Source organism: Physcomitrium patens, chromosome 11, assembly GCF_059467195.1.
Source record: "Physcomitrium patens ecotype Gransden chromosome 11, ASM5946719v1, whole genome shotgun sequence".
In the NCBI taxonomy this organism is placed as follows: Eukaryota; Viridiplantae; Streptophyta; class Bryopsida; order Funariales; family Funariaceae; genus Physcomitrium; species Physcomitrium patens.
In genome coordinates this window covers 14,347,371-14,367,494 of record NC_143420.1, presented here as the reverse complement: position 1 = coordinate 14,367,494, position 20,124 = coordinate 14,347,371, and the positions used below count along the sequence as shown (strand labels likewise).

The following is a 20,124-nucleotide window of genomic DNA, read 5'->3' as shown; positions in this document are numbered from 1 at the left end:
AAACATAAAATCATAAGAACGTGAAATTAAAAGATTTGTAATAAAATCCATAGAAACAAAAGACTATGGATGTTTAAAAATAAGTAATGGCTAAAGAAGTCCGAAAGATTGATGGCAAGAAATTTTTGATTTTGAATAAATGTCATATGATTGTACAAAATCTTTAATTGCCTTCCACATTTGAAGCCACCAAAAATCTCTAAATATTAGTTTTGAAGTCTTGTTATATTCAAAATATCCGATTATTAGAAAGTTGTGACAAGCTTCAAAAGCATATAATTATGCTTCACCTTTTGGAACATAAAAGCAAGCCTTGAAATATAGTAGTTTATTCTTAAATTTAAACTTAGAATCATCATAAGATTTTGAAGAATTTTCTTTAATATCACAAATGAAAGGATCAAGGGATTTATTTAATTGAACTTACTTAAGAAAAGTTTAATCAAAAATTAATATTGATTTCATTGTTCAAAGATGAGATTTCTTTGACTTTAAGAAAATTATCTATTATTGATCAAAAGTCGTATTTTTTTTTCTTTTGGCATAAGATAAGATTGTCTAAAAATTACATTTAATAAACCTTGTTTTCTTAGCCAATAAATAATCATAAATTTGAATCTTGACAAAAATATGCTCCAATGAGCTTGACAATGATTCAAAATATGTGTTGATATAAGTATATTCAAGTTTCTTATAATTTATATATAATTATTAGAATAAAAGCATCTTTTATAAAATGACATTATTTTAAAAAAAAATCTAAAATTGTAAAAAGTTTTTTTTATTGTGAATCTTGTAGTTAATCTTTACTATTGTAAATTTTTTTAAATAAAAATCTAATAAGTGAAGTTTATCATTTATTTCCATTTGTGATAATATAACACTCAAAGCAAATTCTAATGGATCTTTTTCTATAAAGAATGGCTTAAAAAAATCAGTGCAATATAAAATTGGTTTAAAAACAAAGATTATTTTTGAAGCTTCAAGTTTTATTTTTGTTTCTTGATTCCATTTAAGTTTGTTTTTACAAGTCAAATATATTAGTAGAAGCTACTCTTTGAAAGAAGTTCTTGATAAAGATTTGATAGTAATTTATAAATCTCAAAAAATATTCAACATCTCTTATCATTTTTGAGATCTTCTAATCCATAATGGTTTGAATGTTTTTAGGATCTATCATGAGTCCACTATTTAAAATGATGTATTCTAAAAAACCAACTTAAGTAGTATAAAATGTAATTTTTAAAATTTTAAACTTGGGATAGAATTTAACATCTCTTAATTTTTATAAGGCATAATAAACATGAAATTCATATTCTTTTATGTTTTTAGAATAGATATAGATATCATTTAAATAATAAATAATAAAATTATCTAAAAACTTTCAAAAAATATCATTCATTAAATGTTAAAAAACAGCTAGTACATTTGTGAATCCAAAAGACATGACATTGTATTCAAAATATCCATACTTTATTTAAAATATAATCTTCTATTCATCTCCTTTTTTGATATATATTAGATTATATATTCTTTATAGATATATTTTTATATAGATCTTAGCTTGATTCAATTGATCAAGAAGTTCAGATATCAAAGATAGAAGATATCTATTTTTGATGGTAATCTTGAGTCTTTAATAATTGACATACATTTGCAATCATTTCTTTTTTTTTCTTCACAAATAAGATTGGAACTCATGTTGGAGATTTAAAGTGATGTATGAAATTTTTAGCTTGGTTTTTTTCAATATATTCTTTGAGTCTAGTCAATTCATTTTATAATAAACCATAAATTAATTCAAATGATAGTTGAGCTCTTTGTTGAAGGTCAATTGAAAAATCATAAAGAAGTTCTTTCAAAAGATTATTTGTATTTTTTTTTTCTCAAAAATATCTTGAAAATCTTGATATTGACTTGAAATGCTATTTGAAATATTTTTACTATTAAAAAATAGTGTAGCATAAATAACATAAGATGATCCTTCTTTTGTAGAATGCAAGAAAGCTCTTATAAATACAAATACAAAATTGGTTGGACTAAACTTATGACCTTCTACTTGATTAAAAAACTCTTAGTTATATTCTCAAAAAAGATAAGACTATGAAAAATCAAATCTATTTAAGAATTATACTTTATAACCATGATAAATCTAAAATAATTAGATTAAAAAAAATCTAATGTATTAAATATTATAAAGCTACTATAACCATTAATTATTACTTCTATAAGAAGAATTTTCTTGAGTAATATTTCCAAAAGACAATGGACAATTATCTATGATTTCTATTTAAAAAAAATTAGATTTCTTCATTAAAGATATGCTATATCTTTTAACAAACTCTTCACCAAAAAAATAAATTAAGACTCTTGAATCTAGCATGGTAGAGGCTTTGTGATATTTAGGTCATAAATTAATATCTATTATAAAATAAGGAGAGGATTTTAAAGAAAGAATAAAACATTTATTAAGTATTATATAAGGTTTTAGCCACACTGTCCCTATTGTAATTGGACCAATTTATTTTTTGAAATATTGTTATATTTTAAAAATCATACTCTTTATTTTGTAGTTGTGTTGCTTCTTTCAACAATGTTAAGCAATATGCTTAGGTTCTTCAAAATATAAGCACAATTCTTCTTGACAATGATAAGTCTTTTCTTGCTTATTAAGAAATTTAAAACATATCACATCAATTTGCATATCTTTTAATTTTGAATGTATGTATTGAGAAGATATTGGTATTGCTATTGAATTATAATAATATTGAGGCCGACTTGTACAACTATCAAATCAAAATTCAAATATCCAATTGTCACACTTTACAATAAAATCAATTACTTGACTTAATATTTGACAATCAAGTAAATTGAGCATCAATTTTTTTTTTAATATTATAATTCATAAAAAAATTAACCAATGAGTATAATATCATCTTACTTGATATCAAAGATAAGTTATCAAAATTATAAAGCACATAATATTACAAATCAATTGTATTATTACAAAATATAGATCTTATTTGTTGCAAAACAAATTATATCATGTTTTTCATATATGGATCAACCTCCTTCAAAAAATCCTTTAAATAATTCATATTGGATCACATCATTTAAGAAAAGATAAAAACTATGATAATGCAAAATTTAAAAGTAATATTTTAATAAATTTGACTTGTAATTCTAAAGTTAGATAACTTTGGAATTGAAGTTCAATTGTTAGTTATACTTGATTAATGAATCCGTAAAACTTTAATCTTGTGCCATCAAACTTCTTAAGCAAGCCAATTTTTGATTCTCTAATACTTAAATAATATTCTAGTATAGAAAAATTAATATGATTTGATGTAGATGGTGAAGTAGCTCCAATCATCTCTATATCTTCACTCTTTATTTATCTTATTACTCCATGTGGTGGTAAGTTGAGTTGATGCATATCAAGCATTAACTTTCTTAATTGCTCTTGCATTTATACTACTGTATTTTTTATTTCAATAAAATTTGCTATAATTACATAATAGAAAAAAAATGTCTAATATCTCTCAAGATAAGTAAAAAATAAAATTGGAAAATAAAAGAAATTTTAAGAACAATATCAATTTAAAAGTGAGTAATCCACAACTTCAAATATATTTATGTTGTATATATATATATATATATACTTACTCTTAATCAAAAAAAGATAAAATTCTAATATTTTAAGTGTATTCTTGTCAATTTGTTAAGGACAAGAATTCAAAGAAGATTTATAAATAAGTGAGATAAGTATCAAAGAAAGATTAAAAAAAATGATAACAAAAAAATATGTATATTAAAAAAAAAACTGAAATGATTATTCTTAAAGACTAGAAATCTAAAGACTCTTCAAACTATATTAGAAGCAAAAAAAATAATAATAATAATAATAATAATAATAATAAGGATAAATAAACTTTTAATCCTTGATTTCATATATACTATCTAATTAAAAGCTACATGTTAATATTCTATAGGACCTCTAACATGTATTCAATTTACAAGACATGTCTCTTGACTTACAAGGCAATGTTTTTAAATGTATGTTATATGATTAGCTTGTACTACAAGCTACCAGTATGTGTGGCTAATTTATTGACTAAGAATTCAACCTACCAATCACTTGTAGATACATGTAAAGTTGAAATCATATTTGTAAAGCTTCTAAGAAGCTTTTCTATAAGATATTATCAATTTAATCAATTTTTATGTACTTTTATCTATTCATATTATTTAAATAATTATAGAAATAAATAAATATATATTTGACACATCTATATGAAAGTATAAATCTAAGCTCATGCAAAAAACTTCTTGTATTAAGTGATCTTTATAGAAGTGCTTATTCTAAAGAAGAAGAATAGATGTATTTTACTTGATTGGATTAATAACAATGATGGCAAGAAAAGATTAAGAATAGAGATTGAAAATAGAAGGGATGAAGATGAAAGTTGAAAATAGAAGGATGGCAGTTGAAAAAAAGAGGAAGACAATCAAGATAAGAGTTGTAAACAAAAGTAGGAAGGATTAGAAATGAGGGAGGTAGAGATGAGAGCCATGATGTTAATGATGGTTATTAGAGATAATCCATTTTTTTAAAGATAGTTATAATAGGATGGATTAATTTTGTAAAAAAATAGATCTATTTAACATATATATATATAAGAAAATGATAAAGTGAATCAAATTTTTACTAAAGTGATCCACCCATCATCACAATTTTGTACATAGATAGTATAAATATTCTTCACTATTAAGACCATAATCTATATTTGAATAATAGAATCATCATTTTAGATATAGTTTCCAACAATTTTCAATAGTTTCTAACTACTAGTAATAACATCTTTCTATTGTTCTTCTATTAATTACCTTATAATTATGTGTGTACTATTTTTTTATTTTATTCTAATATATATTCTTTTTTAGATTATGTATAATAGATAGAGGAAAAAAATTATATATTTTATAATTTTTTTTGTATTTTATAATATAAAATGAGCAATATATATGTGTACCACTATAGGGATATTTTAAAAATACAGAAGAAATAAAATGTAGTATTGATGAATTTACATACAATCAAGGCTATTTCATATGAAATCAACTCTTTGATAAAGATTGCATTGATTACAAGTGTGACAAAGGAGAAGTTTATTGTGATCAAAATTGTCATACTTGCAAATAAGATAATACAAGTCGTTTGACATAATAGTATTTAATGGCATTTGATTATTCAAACTGCTCTTTATAACCATAGAGTTATTTTTTTTTCTTTTAAACCATCTATTTGCTTGTTGTTTATAACTACCCAAAAAAGAATTAACTTCACAATTGCTAATTGCAATCATCCTACCAAAAAATGTTATTATTGCCTTATATTCACAATTGCTAATTGCAAGCATCCTACCAAAAAATGTTATTATTGCCTTATATTCACAATTGCTAATTGCAAGCATCCTACCAAAAAATGTTATTATTGCCTTATATTCACAATTGCTAATTGCAAGCATCCTACCAAAAAATGTTATTATTGCCTTATATAAGACTGATACTAATAGCAAAGCCATTGTTCAAATTATTAACAATGAGCAACAAAAATTACTTCTCGTCGTACTTGTAAGACAATCAGCTATTATATGTCTCATAAAAACTTTATAAAGAGTTAATTACCATTTTATTTTATTTTTTTTATCAAGAGGATAAAGTTACTTCTCTATTTTTTGCATATTTTTATCATGTTCAACTTGTAAAAAAGTACTATTTTTCCATTGTCATAGATTGCACATACAAAATAAATAGATTTAGAATGCCAAAATTACATGTTGTGAGGATGATAAGTTTTAATACTTCATTTATCATTGATATTTTTTTTCTCTAAGAGGAAACAAAATCATTTTTTTGTTGGGCTTTAATCCAACTTTAAAAGATGTATGGAAAAATTTGCATAGGTATTGATAGGAATTTAGAATTAATAAATTAAATTAATACTTCTCACTTCAAATATATCACTTTGTATTTGGTATATACAAAAAATATATTAGCAAATTCTAAAAAATACTTTTCAAATAAAGTAGAGTTAGGATGGCCTTTATTCCTTGTAGATTGGACCATTGTGATTAGTACATGTTTTATAGAGCTTTTTTTTATTTAGAATGGACTAATCTTTGCAACAAATATATTCCTATTGTTATTCATGCAACTATTGAGTATTTAAAGAATACTTAGATACTATACAAGAAGAGATTTGCTAAAGCTTAGATAAATAATCTACTTCATCTTAAAAGTGTTACTACATCATGAGTAGAAAATCAATATTTAATATTAAAATCTTACTTAAAATTTTCCACCAAAGACCTTAAAAAAGCTCAAATTTCTCTCTTTCACTTTTTTGAGAATACAACAAGAGAATTGAAGGCTCAAGAAAGTTTAAAAAAAATCCATATTGTTTATCAGCACAACATTGGTTTCTTCACTAATATTGTGTATCTTTACATGCTATTAATCTTGTTCTTTACATGCTATTAATCTTATTCATTACGTGCTATTAATATTGAAACATGTGTCTTTATATGCTATTAATCTTGTTCTTGAATAACATAAATAAACAAGTGTATAAATTGATAAATATAATTTTTTATATAAAAATAATAATAAATACATTAAGTATATCATATAAGCATCAAATAAGAATTTTATTAAGATGAGAAGATGTTTTGTCAATTAGTGATTTTTATCATCAATTCTACTTAATAAATATTCTTGACCAATTTATTCCAATAGCACTTCCACTTCCATTCTCTTCTAATAGTTTATTTTCACTTTATGTTGCTATTAGTTGAATTTTTGATGTTTTACTTCTTCACCAATAAAAGAATCTATGTAAAAGATTGATTGACCTTTCAATAATAACTATGCAATTGAAAAATCCACAAGTAAATTATCCAAAGGAAAGATTACAAGGAGCAAGGAATAGAAGCAAAAGTAACATGTATGTAAAAACATCAACAGAATGATCTGCATCACAGTTTGAGTCTATAGAAGGAAGAACAAGGAGGTACTTTTACAGCAACTACAAGTCAATAGGATATAATGTCCGCACATGTTCTACAAGGATAACTTTTTCTTCACAATTATTTATAAATAATATACAAAGAAAATAGAATTCAACACTATGCTCCTAAAACTATTTAAAAAAATTATTATAAATAGTCATTTGAAAAATTATAGATGGTTATTACTTCAAGTAATATTAATTATCAATTAATTTCATACTAAAAAAGTAAAAAAGTCAAATTTATAGTCCTAAAATGTCAAAACAAGGTCCTACTTTATATCTTCAGATGAACAACACACGGATTAATTCACAATCATACCCAAAATTAAACTTTCTTCTCATCTTCTCTCCAAAAAGATAAATATTTAGATATATATATATATATATATATATATATATATCATATTCAATCTCTAAACCAAATATGTAGGAGTAAAAAGATGCAATTGATGAATAAATAGTATTTCTGAGAGTTATGAAATAAGTCTTCTATTCTACATAAGTGACATAAGACAATTTATGTGATACTAGGTGTTGTTGTAAAAACAAGACTAATTTTAAGCAAGTAATTTATTTAAAGTAATTTATCTTTTTTTTATAAGAAATGTACTCCAATTTGATAACATCAAATATCACAATTTTTTAATTCCAAAATTCTAGATTCAAATAAAAAAATACAAAAAAAAAATAAAGACAAAATTTTATTAAGATATCTGCTTCACGAGGATGAATGATGCACAAGATTTGAGAGCATATATATAAGGATTTATTATAAATGTAAAGCATCAACAAAAAATTAGCTTCAATGTGACAAATTCACAACAAAACTTGGACATTTAGACATTGTTTTCATGCCTTGTAGCATACAATAAGGACTATGGTCTAATAGACATGGTACAGAAAAAAGCCAAGCATGTGGTTATGATACAGTATCAAGGTTCTCCTCCATTGGGGTTGCAAAAAGAATCATCGTCATATCCAAGTTCCCCCCTTCAACTCGCTTATTTGTAACCAACATATATTGTATCAATTTTTTTGTGTATTCTAGATATTTCACCTCTAAGAACAAATAGCATGCTTGTACAACAATTTGAATGCCATTCACAAGGTCCTTCAATTTTAAAAATTCCAACTTCTTTAACATCATCTCCATCCCCCCACCTTTCTTGTGTCAAAGCATTATACACAGTCAACCATCACACATTGTATTTTAGAGAGAGAGAGAAAGAGAGAGAGAGAGAGAGAGAGAGAGAATATATAATTGCTCTAACAATGACTCCATGTTTTTTCAATCCACAATTGTAAAATTCCAATTTTAAGAAGAAAGAAGATGCTGCTCACAGTTACAATAATCACTACCTACACAATATTTAGGAATTTATATTATTGTAGAGTTGGGAAGGAAGGTCACTAATCAACACATGAGTATTATAAAACAACAACTGCTATTACTATTGGTCCATGAATCATAGTATTAATCATATATATTAAATCTCTGGGTCAATTTCAACAACAATTGACAAACCTTAAACTCTCACTGACCTTGTACTAACACTGAGAGGCTTCTAAAAGTTGGTCTTTGCAATGGTCATTGCAAAATGTTTTACAACATACTTCTAAGAACTTATATTGAAGTGTGAAGGTGGTAGAGAAGTCATGCGGAGAGAGAAGGGCAGCAAGAAAAGGAAGGCCAACCTAGCCCTCATTCCAACAAAAAACAATGCAATGAGATAAACCTGTGGCAAGTTCTTTTTTCTTTTAAACAAATAATTAGGATTCTAATTAAGAACTACCATGGCTATCATTGTAAATGGTAGCAATGAAGATTAAATTATCATAATTATAGATGAATGTGCTTTCTTTGCATTGGTTGCACATCAAGTGGTAGAGAAATAAATCTAGAGGTAATTATTTTGTCATGATTATGATGATGGATATGTCATTTCAGTAATAATTTAGATTGCTTTTTCATTCCCATATATATATATATATATTATAATTTTAATTGGAATAAAAAACTATAAAAAAAAGGTGGAAAGAGTGGCAGTGGCAAAAAAATGTGGTGGCATTCTCTCTACCGCTTTGGTTTTTGCATTGGTCGATGGATGATTTTCATCAGCTAGGGTTTTGAGGAAGCTTTGCCGCAGCCGCATCCTCGTTCATCGTGTCCTTTCCATGACAAAACCTGCAGCATCCCATTCGCTCTCCTTTCCTCCTCAGACTTCGAATTCATACACTAAGATTAAATCGATATTTAGACGACTTTCTCGAAATTTGATTCAAGCTTGTTTGTGTTTGTTTCTTTGTTTGTGGTTAATCTCTTTTATTTTGACAATCGAAACTTGCTGTGGTTGACGATCCAAACACCGAGTGCAATCAAGTCTCGGCATTGGACCATCGCTCGATTTGTTTGCTGTTGTCCGCGATGTTATGGAATGAAATTTTCTCTCACAGAAGCACGTTTTGCGAGTGCAGGCGCAGTAAGATGGGGAGACGGTGGAAAGAGTGTGAAATTCATCGGGAACGGCTGACGAATTTTATATTTCGTTTGATATTGTTGTAAATTTAGCTTCGTTGGAGTTGTGTAGCGGGGTGTGGTTATCACAATGAGTTGCGGCTCTATGCCAAAAAGGCTTTAAAGCGTTACGCTTCTGAGCCTTGCTGAACACACGCATGCGTACAAGTAGGTCACCATGCAGATCGAGGAAGTGATGCCAGAGCAGAGAGTTGAAGGTTTCGTGCGGAAGTTTGATGTGAGAGATTGGCGAGATCCAGAGCTGAATTTGTATTTGACGTTGACAAGGGCCACAGACGGAGAGCCACCGGAAAAGGAGAAGAAACCTTGGAAGGATCCATATGATGATCCTTTTCCTCTTTATCGAAAAGAACCGGTAATCAGACCTGCTACTCCACCGATCATCAATGTCCAACACCAAGTGGTCAAGGTATTGTCATACAAAGATCCCAGACCGTTGAAACAGATGGTTAGGGATACGCTCCGATGTTTCCGAGACCACCCTAGGTATACTTCGACAGACCCGATCCGCGAGTATCAGGAAGTCATGGCTTGTTTTCAGTTGCGGTGTGCAGTTATGCAGTGGCCTGATAAGTAAGTTTTTCTATCATTCTCAATTGGCAGGCAATGGTGGGAGTCTCAGTTCTGTTTATCTGATCTCTCTCTATCCCGTAATGGAGGCAGTAGTAAATGCAATGTCGCGTAGATTTCGCTCAATTTATTGTATGACCTATTTACTGCTTGTATTGAAGGCAATTGTATTTTCGGGGGGCGTCGAAGCATCAACTTTTCCTTTTCAAAAATTTACTTGTCTATTTAAAACAATTTTTTTTGTGCTCCACCAGACATTTTTCAGAGATGAGCGAGCAAGAATACGAGGCCATGGTGGAGCTTGCTGCGAAGCATATGACACTCACAGACTGCCCAGCTCAAGAGATAGTTCAGCTTCAGGTCTAGTAATTTCACAATACAGTAACTATCCTTATTATGAGGATTAACATCGACACCATTTCTGCGGACATGTATGTTGTTTGTTTCACCTTTTTTTACCATAATAAGAGACACCAATGTTGTTGATCACTATTTCAATGTCCAGCAGCTTCCACGATTTGCACGTAAATCCATCCTCAACTAGTGAGAACCATTCTGTTGACGGACAATTTCTGTGGGAGAAGGAGACTAGTAGGTCTTTAACAACACTATTGTGACTTCTCTATCGACATACAGGTTACAACGCAAGCAGCGTTTCATTTTGCTATGAAGGAATTAGACCAAGAAAATAGTTTAAGAAATGCCGAGCTAAGCTCGACTGAGCAAGTCATCTTGGATACTAAGGTAAGTAACCTTTACAAGGAATTGTCAAAGTCTATTTTTTAATTCAACTTTAATTAGTTGGCCTTTCACGAGTAACTGCTAAACCTAGTGCCAATTACAGACGCATGTGAGTCTAATTCTTGACAACTTTGAAGGGGTAGGTTTATTTGGATGTAGCATTGACTAAAGGATCACTGAATCATGCTGAATTGCTTTGGGAATTTGTATTCTTTGTTTTCACTCATTTCAGTACATGGCAAACTCGAAGCTACTTGCATGAGCAGCAAGGGAGCCGTTATCGCAATTAGATGGTAGTTCATGAATGTTGCCATTGGATTTGTAGCTAAATTGGCTCCTTTCTGATTTTGCGATGCGCAATTAGATGGTAGTTCATGAATGTTGCCATTGGATTTGTAGCTAAATTGGCTCCTTTCTGATTTTGCGATGCGCAATTAGATGGTAGTACATGAATGTTGCCATTGGATTTGTAGCTAAATTGGCCCCTTTCTGATTTTGCGATGCGCAATTAGATGGTAGTTCATGAATGTTGCCATTGGATTTGTAGCTAAATTGGCCCCTTTCTGATTTTGTGATGCGCAATTAGATGGTAGTTCATGAATGTTCCCATTGGATTTGTAGCTAAATTGGCCCCTTTCTGATTTTGCGATGCGCAATTAGATGGTAGTTCATGAATGTTGCCATTGGATTTGTAGCTAAATTGGCTCCTTTCTGATTTTGCGATGCGCAATTAGATGGTAGTTCATGAATGTTGCCATTGGATTTGTAGCTAAATTGGCCCCTTTCTGATTTTGCGATGCGCAATTAGATGGTAGTTCATGCATGTTGCCATTGGATTTGTAGCTAAATTGGCCCCTTTCTGATTTTGCGATGCGCAATTAGATGGTAGTTCATGAATGTTGCCATTGGATTTGTAGCTAAATTGGCTCCTTTCTGATTTTGCGATGTTGACCTTATCAGGTGATCGATATTCGAAAATATTATGAAACTGCAGAGGTTCTGCGGGAGCGGGTGATTGCCTATCTTATGGTTTACAATAAATTTGTAGACCCGTTTGCCGCTGCAATACAGGGAGGTGAGAAAAGGATGAATTTAGAGTTAGAAGCAGCTCTTGAGAGTGTTTTTCCAAGGAAGGGATTTTTGTATTGGATGGATCTTCCAAAAGAGGAAAAAATGTTGCAGTTGCAAGAGCTGGCTGAAGTGGTGACGGGCGTTAGGGTTTTCAACAAGTTAGACCTCTCTATTTCTTAGATATTTACTATTTTAGTATTCAAGTAGTAGACATTCAGCGGATTTATCTAAAATAACCCACGTGAGTCATTTGAGGGCTTACGATATTAGGACTGCTGGAAAAAGACGTGCATGTCTTCAAATTTTGATGGCTTTGAATCTAGCGGTGTTTTGAATCCACTTAGACGTGACATTTATAATAGTAGTGAATCTTCTACGGCATGGATATTTCAGTACTCCTCTTGCATATTTTGGTACCTCCCAAGGCTATTCAAGTCTCTTCTCAACTAGGTGGATTGGAATTCAACCTGGGAACTTGGGAATTAGGGAACTCGTTCCCAATGGTGTTCTCAAGAGGAGCAACCCAGGGGTTTGGAGGAGGGTACCAAAATATCCAAGGGGATACCGAAATATCATTATCCATCTTCTATTATCAAAAGTTAATGCGAAGATTGACGATACTCTTCTTGTGTTATGAACAATGTATGTTGACTTTCTGGTCATTTTTAAACATGATTTCAGCCTCTCAGATACTGATCTGGTTAAGTCTTGGAGTTCTCAGGTATGAAGGAAAAGGAGGTCAAGGTTTTCAGCTCCCAAATGAGGTGTACGAGCATGACGCCGTAGAGCTTGGATGCGCAATTCAAGACACTTTTGAAATAGTCAATACCAAAATCCGTGCATATAGTTCTAGTGTCATGAAGTATTATCAAGACATGGGAGTTAATCACATTTTTATCAAGCGCTTGCGAGATGAAATTTCGTACCAATTTCAAGTCAGTGCTTATTATGACATCTTGAGTCTTAATGCCAACGTATATATTCTAACATCCAAACGTCGAAAGAGTTGTTGAGCATATTAGGAGGTCTGTTTAAATGATAATGTCCATCTCTTCGTCAATTTCCATGAGATGTGTTCAAAGCTCTATGATGGCAGGTTGCCCTATACCTGGAGCCTGTTCGTGAATATCTTTGTGAAAAGCAAGAGGCTGTTTTAAACCTTCTAGAGAAGAGTCATGGACATTTGGATAGACTTTCGGAGATCATAGGAAGCTACGAGGTCATTCCAAGTGACATGGTATGCTGCACAACCCTGTTATTTTCTGTATAAGCATATTATCATGCAGTATAGGTATCTAAATATGGCTAGTACTACACTCGTTGTTCACGATGAGTTAATGACAAAATTATGAGGTGACGTGTGCAGGTATTTCCTGAATTGCGAGCAATTGGAGCCATTCATATTGCCATCGCTCAGGAGTTTCGACACTTGCAAGCACGAATCAAAGCAGCCACACCGCTTTTGAAAATGGCTCAGAATCCTTTCTATAGAGAGTCTCCACATACAGAGAAAAGACTTGATATCAAGCGGAAGAATTTCCTTTTTCTCGCCTGCGAACCTCCTCAGGTGGATTGTAATAGGTTCGTTCACGATGAGATTCTTTCACATAATTTTTTCCTACCACACTTCTATCAGATCTGTGATTCAAATTCATGCATCATGTGCAGATATTTGGGTGACCTCCGTAGACTGTCATGGAAAAGTTCTTGGTAATGTGTAGGATTTACGGCTCATATGCGTTGCTGATTTTTCAATTCTGGGATTATCATGAACTTTTAATTCTTTATCAGTAGTGCAAGAATGAAGAGTATGTCTTGTCTATCAAGTATGATATTATTCAACAACATATAGATGTTCATTGTGTAGTCGATGTAACGCTCTACGTCGTCGGGCAGCACAGATTAATAAGAAACTGATTGTCGACATTTACTACATGACCAAGTCCGATTGGGAGGATTTCAGGTACGAAGTGACTGAAGATGACTGCAAAGCACAATTTATTCCACCGAATGAGGTACGCGCTGTAATGGAGAAGCAACCTCACATTGAGTATAACGGCTTCTGTCCTGTCTGTTTTTCTCGAACAAATGGAATTCTCTGGAAAGGAGATCCTGACATGGGCCTTGTACAAACTGTGGACAAGAAATTGTATTGCTTCGGAGATGAAGACTCACAAAAAAGGTACTGAACGTCCTGAATTTGAAAATTGGCAATGAAGTTTAGAGCTGGACCCGTAGTTTCTGTAAGCATGCTTTCCAGAATTGTAGTATCCCACTTGGTTATTAACAATTGATTCATGCACTTCACCTTCATTTCAAAATTTCCTTATTTTTTGAAGTTCCCCTAGGTTTGTGGTGGACCTGGCGGTTTCTAACATTTTCTACCGTGGAGAGCAGGTTCTTGAAGGCTCCCTGCAAGTACATAGCAGATGTGGCAAAGCTGGTGTTAGAAATGCCGCAACACGTTCATTTGATGAACCTGGAATACTCGCCTGCATTTTATTACCTCTCCATCCCGAAGGTTTTTCATCCTTTCTTTGCACAACCTGACCACCAAGAAATACAAGTCGTATACTGGTTCATGTCGAATTAATCCAATGCCTTCACCCACGCCTTCACTTTATTTGGGCGGATTGTCTCGATGATCTCAGACTGAGATTTCATCATTTAAGCTTAGTTTGTTCACAGTTTCGTGCATCCGCCATAGTCATGTTAGATTTTTAGGTTGAAAAAATCTCATATTCTGTCGGTTTGATCTTTTGATAGTACATGAGAAACTAAAACATGGATTGGAGCAGATTTTGGAGACTGAGCTCGTGAACGAGAGCTTGCCTAAAGACTTTGGGATACAAACAGAGGTTCATCCATGGATGTGTCGATGGGATAGACAAGAGCTTGAACAAAGGTATTCTTGATACATCTGCTACTTCCTTTCTGGAACCTATGATCAATATTTCATCGAGTTGATATTGATGATCACCAATTACCATTTCTATTTTTTATTTTTTATTTTTTTTTCTTACCCACTAGCTCTTCAATTCCTTGTCAATGAATATGTCGCTGATCGGTGTGGTCACCTACCACGCCGACATGCTTATCAACCTCCAGAATTTCTGCAGCTCATTTAGATCCTCAGGCTTGTACCTCTTATGCAACATTCTGATTGAAATCGCGATCATAACGCAGAAAACTGGAGTGGCAAAAATTGAGGACCCATTTTACTCAGACCGATGTTAGCCATTTCCGACGCGAGAATATCACCCAGGTTGGGAACTTTTGTTGTGAATCTAGATCCGATCAAATTATTGTGAAGCTTGTGGTGAATTTTGTCTACATTACAGTAAGTCCTTGTTCTGCGCTCTACATTTCACAGTGGACACTATGTTGTACTGATTTGGTGCAGACATATCCACCAAAGGACATGTGGACGAATACGGGAATATCAAGGTTCACCAACATGCCTAGCCAAATGAAGGAGTTACATGACCTACGAGGCCATCTCCATAACAAGATGCACAGCGTCAGGTCTACGTATGAACATACGTCGGTACATAATCCTTGGAAAGAGAAACCTCCCCCCATTCACACTTTTCACTGAACCAAAGTGCTGAAAGAGGACTCGGATTCATCTTCTCATCATGATTATTATTTACGAAAAAGCATTAAAAGTTTTAAAAGTTTTGATATCTTCACTAAAAAGCCAATTTCAGTGATGAAGATACACAAAGATTTGTTGAGAATGGATTTACTACATTAATGCCCTGAAAATAATACAGTCGTTTTTGTTGTTGACGTCTTTTTTCGTGTTTTTTTTTACATTGTAAATTCTCATTTTCTTTGACCAAGTGATGGTAATGTAAGAACTTTTTTTTTAAGGGCAAACAAGTAAGACATGTCAACTCCTAATTTGGGCTATTACGTAGATCAGGTCAAGCTTGTGCAACATTCATCGTGTCCGTGAGTTTAATATGAAAATTCTCCAATTATATTGGCATTTGTATATTTCCAATACCACCGTTTGAAGAAGCTTTCATCGAGACACATTGAACTGATGTTTCAATTGTGTATCAGAATGATGGCCCATGCTGATCGTCAATTGCTCAACAAAACTCTTCCGAGGGTGTTCTCGGGTGTGCCCATGTCAAGTATATAAGATTTCTGGAAAGATTAGGGCATCCACTCATGGCCTACGAACCTGAGCAATTGTGTTCACCGGCGCAAATGTAGTGAGAGTGAGTTATGAATTTCGTCGGAGAGCTGAAGGCCAAATGCTGTGGGAACTCAGGTCATTCATCTGGTGGAGAGGCTTGGGGCAAAACACTTGACCAGTATGCTCATAACTGGAATGCCGATACCCACCAGCGTCCTCCCAGCTAATTCGTGAGGCACTATCCATGCCATCGACAAAAGACAGGTTTAGTTGTCTACATGAATTAAACGTCCAAATGGGGCCACAAGTTTTCATTAAAATAAAATAAAATTGTTCACACAAGCACGATAGGCAGAAAAGTGGGGTTAAGTTTCGAACACACATGGTCTACTTGCGTCACTGTGATTTGCAGGCCTGGCAAATGGGGACAGCGGTCCGCAACCAATCTACACAAGATCAACGGACCTTAACGTTAAGTCTCTGGGTTTTCAGAACAAAAGCGTAACAATAACTGACAAACCTTGTTTCGACTGATACAAGGAATAGAAGAGAGAAACACGAGAAGGGTGGGGGTGTTATTATTACGCACAGTCAGACTAGGGGCAGGAGGACCGTTTTGATACCATGGATGGCTTGGTATTCCTTGCTGCCAATGTCCGGATCATTGATACTGGAGTAGCCATTGAGTTTGTTGCCACCGATGGTAAAGTTCATCTTCTTGCCATTGAAGGCGATTGTGACCATATAATCGGCTTTCTGGGCGAGGTTCTTAATCTGCTGGGACGAAAATGTTCTCCCTGCAATAATGTGGTATTGCAACACGCTGGTCGCCACAGATTTGCTCACTGCATCCGAATCTGAGAACAAACATGGGTATTTCTGTCCATCATAGGCACAGTTCCAAGGTGGAGTCTAGGTCAAATCACATACAATATCTACATCCTGACTCACAAACAAACTAACAAACAAACGAAAAAAAAAAAAAAAAAAAAAAACACCAAAAGCGAATAGGAATCCAATCCGTCGTGTGGCTTCTATGATGAATAGAAGCCGTTCCGTCCCATTTGAGCTTTCTAAGAAAACTGGAAGGATAGGGATACGACGAAGAAATGGCGGAATGAACCTTGATAGCCGAGCTCTGGGGGGCGAAGAACGTTAATGTGGAGGACACACCTTGTGCTGCCGGCCAGGACTGATTCAACAGAGCTTGCAGCACATTCCCGCTTCCTTGGTACGCCTTGGGCAGGATGGGCGGCACTTCTGCCTTCCCATGAGCGACATGGGCCACCGCCATGAGCATCACCGCCACCGTAGCTACCAACCTCGTCACATTCCGCAACGAGTATGCCGCCATTCTCTCACCCCCAACGCGACCTTCCCACAGTTTCTGGGTCCAAGCCCTAGAACTTGGAGCAGTAATCAGTGACAGCCCAACATGGTTTGAATTCCCGTTCCGCTTTCGCATGGCACCGAGACGAAGGTGCCACACGCCTTAGTGATCTTGGAGGCGGAAACTGATGTGGCATGGGATCACATCCGGGTGTGTGAGCTTCAACCCAGCGCAGCTGTGGTGAGTGGGAGAAGATGCAAACCGAAGCTCGCAGATTGGTGCATGTGTTTTCTTTTTATGCGCGCGCGCGCGCGAAGGGGGTGCGGACACGGATTTCCGATGCGTCGCCATAGATTTTTCATGGCAGTTTGTTTTTCTGCTGATTCCGCTTCGCCGTGACAGTTGTGGCAGTTTCCAAAACCTCGCCGCATGAGCGAGGCTAGTCGAACAGAGTACAAGACGCCTTTTTTGCTTTAAATGTTTTCTTTCACTTTAACTGCGAGGTGATCTGCAAGACCAGTTCGGATGATTGCATTTCATAGCGTTTTCCAAGTTGTGGAAGTCTCTTTTTACAAGCAGTCAACATGGACTCCAAAGTAGAACTTGGGGAATGACCCCTAATTATTTTTTTCATTTTTTTTATTCAACTAGAGATTTTGGATAAGTTTGGGTTTTGTTTTGTCAGAACGAACGGTGGTTATATTAAAGAATTATAATTTACAGGTTAGTATGGGTCTCATAAACTGGTTGGCAGAACTCATAGGATGGAAGCCATCACCCACCAAGGTGAGCAAAGGCTTTCCATGCAAAAAATTTGTGACTGCACCATACTTGGTCAAAATCTTTGTCTAATATTTCCTACTGTTTCTTACCAAAAGATTCTATATAATTAAATATGTGGTTTCTCTATGCCATGTCTACATAGATTGTATCTTGCCAAGTATTGTGGCAAATCTGAAAAAAAATAATCTTTTCTTGGATGTAAACTACAACAACGACACTAAATTCTCCATATTAAAGTGCTTCGAAGGACATTTCTTGCTAAGATTGGAGTGCAAAGAGATGATGTATATTCCAAACCAAATCTAGTTGCCAAGTAGGATGTCCATGGCAATTTCTCTCCAAGGAAGGTGTTAGGGCATGTCTAAGACACTCCATATATTGGAATAACAATGCAAAACTTGATGGACAAATTTGCAATTTTATAAGCAATATTCTGGTGTTCCTTGGATGTCCCTACTGCAATACAAGCATACATTGAGGAATCCCATTTCCGCACTTCGGCTATTGGTTGGTAGTCTTCTTGGATTGAGTAGCTATATGAAAGCTTGTGACTTAGTACATATATTTTATTCCATTGAAGCTTAATTGATTCTATCTTTTTAGATGGCATTAGTCTAAGAGTGGCCTCTTTAGAGTGAAGTTAGGTAACTTGTAATTTATCAGCCATTGTTATATAATAGCCATATCTTATTGAATAATTAAAAAAATTGGCAACTTAGAGAAGCAAGATCTTACACCATTTCTATTTTGGTGGATCAAATTGGACCTATACACCATATGACTTTATCATATGGTGAGTTTGGATTAACTTGCATAATATAGAGGTCCTTATTCAAAGTGACCACTCAAGTTCAATGGAAGTTGAAGCTTATAATATCCATAAGATAGTCAATTTCTTAATGGGAGTAGTAATCAAGCTTGATTTATTCGAAAATGGCTCTTTTGTATAGACAATAAGTTATGAGGGTCTATGTCTCACTATTTGAATCCAATACTCCTATCTACTTATATAGTTTGAAAGCAAATTGTTATATCATATTTTATTGGTCCAATATTGAGGCCAAGAATCTACTCTTGTATTGTTTTATATTACAAGTATATATTATGTGACACAATTCTTCTATTTTTTCCATTCTCAATGTTGATTATGCCACAAATCCTTGAATTAGATGATGCCTTTCTACATCCATGTGATTTTAGGCAAATATAAAGTGCCTCTAAGCATGAATCCTTATAAATATAATATCTTGCATTCTAGAATAAATATTAATGAGTTGTGGAGTCAACATGGGATGGTTGTTGAAATTCCAATCTATGTCGTACATTGATCCATGCTTTGTAAATTGTTCACCAAAGATCTAATTTGAATTGTTTTATAGCTTTAGCATAAAAAATGAAGTATATGTGAAGAAGCCATATGCCTCCTTGTTTTAAATGAAGTGAGGTGATTTGGTGCTTAATGAGCACCTACCATATTATTGAGCTATGCAATAAATTATAAATAAAGAATTTAACTAGAAGAGCATATATTTATAGATCATGATCCAATAGTTTCAATCTACTTAGATTTTAAAGCAATATCAAGGAATTTAAAGCTACCTTAGTTCAGCCAATTTTTTTTTCCATCTTCTTCTAACCATGTGTAGTTCTATAACAGAGCACATATCTTATTTAATGAATGTACATAAGGGCACCAACTTAAAGCTATATACTACACTGATGCAAATAAAACTTGGTTAGCAATTAATATTCTATTAACTAAAGATTGTTTGATGGTGCACCAATATGTTAGTTTTTGTTTAAGAGATTTAAAAGCAATCTTAAATCTATCTTCAAGAGATATTTGATAGCCTATTATTAAGCCTAGATAT

General features: G+C 33.1%; 3 protein-coding genes across 10 annotated transcripts; 2 read left to right on the top strand and 1 right to left on the bottom strand.

The window, feature by feature from the left end:
* The first annotated feature begins 9,236 nt into the window (after positions 1–9,236).
* On the top strand, positions 9,237–10,804 carry LOC112288179 (uncharacterized). Its single transcript, XM_073537386.2, has 3 exons — positions 9,237–10,181; positions 10,433–10,538; positions 10,687–10,804. The coding sequence occupies exons 1-3, from the start codon at positions 9,766–9,768 to the stop codon at positions 10,720–10,722; spliced, it is 558 nt and encodes a 185-aa protein (XP_073393487.2). The 5' UTR covers positions 9,237–9,765; the 3' UTR covers positions 10,723–10,804.
* Positions 10,805–12,001: 1,197 nt separating this feature from the next.
* Positions 12,002–15,782, top strand: LOC112288177 (uncharacterized). 4 transcript variants are annotated; one of them, XM_090254373.1, is made up of 10 exons: positions 12,002–12,148; positions 12,712–12,925; positions 13,087–13,227; positions 13,357–13,571; positions 13,954–14,005; positions 14,135–14,172; positions 14,388–14,511; positions 14,789–14,895; positions 15,177–15,255; positions 15,394–15,782. In XM_090254373.1, the coding sequence occupies exons 1-10, from the start codon at positions 12,006–12,008 to the stop codon at positions 15,586–15,588; spliced, it is 1,308 nt and encodes a 435-aa protein (XP_090110499.1). In that variant the 5' UTR covers positions 12,002–12,005; the 3' UTR covers positions 15,589–15,782. The 4 variants fall into 4 exon arrangements, with proteins under 4 accessions (XP_090110499.1, XP_090110498.1, XP_090110497.1 ...); XM_090254372.1 differs by having other exon boundaries at positions 13,357–13,700; XM_090254371.1 differs by having other exon boundaries at positions 13,954–14,172.
* A 170-nt stretch (positions 15,783–15,952) lies between these two features.
* LOC112288178 (uncharacterized) lies at positions 15,953–17,853 on the bottom strand. Of its 5 annotated transcripts, none has more exons than XR_002971488.3 (4): positions 17,264–17,853; positions 16,730–17,019; positions 16,523–16,586; positions 15,953–16,378 (listed from the first exon to the last, which is right to left on the bottom strand). XR_002971488.3 is itself a non-coding variant. In XM_073537385.2 (4 exons), the coding sequence occupies exons 1-3, from the start codon at positions 17,603–17,605 to the stop codon at positions 16,537–16,539; spliced, it is 564 nt and encodes a 187-aa protein (XP_073393486.1). In that variant the 5' UTR covers positions 17,606–17,852; the 3' UTR covers positions 15,953–16,378; positions 16,523–16,536. The 5 variants fall into 5 exon arrangements, 4 of the variants coding, with proteins under 4 accessions (XP_073393486.1, XP_024387859.1, XP_024387862.1 ...); XM_073537385.2 differs by having other exon boundaries at positions 16,764–16,985; positions 17,314–17,852; XM_024532091.3 differs by having other exon boundaries at positions 16,764–17,019; positions 17,264–17,851.
* Between the last annotated feature and the right edge of the window lie 2,271 nt (positions 17,854–20,124).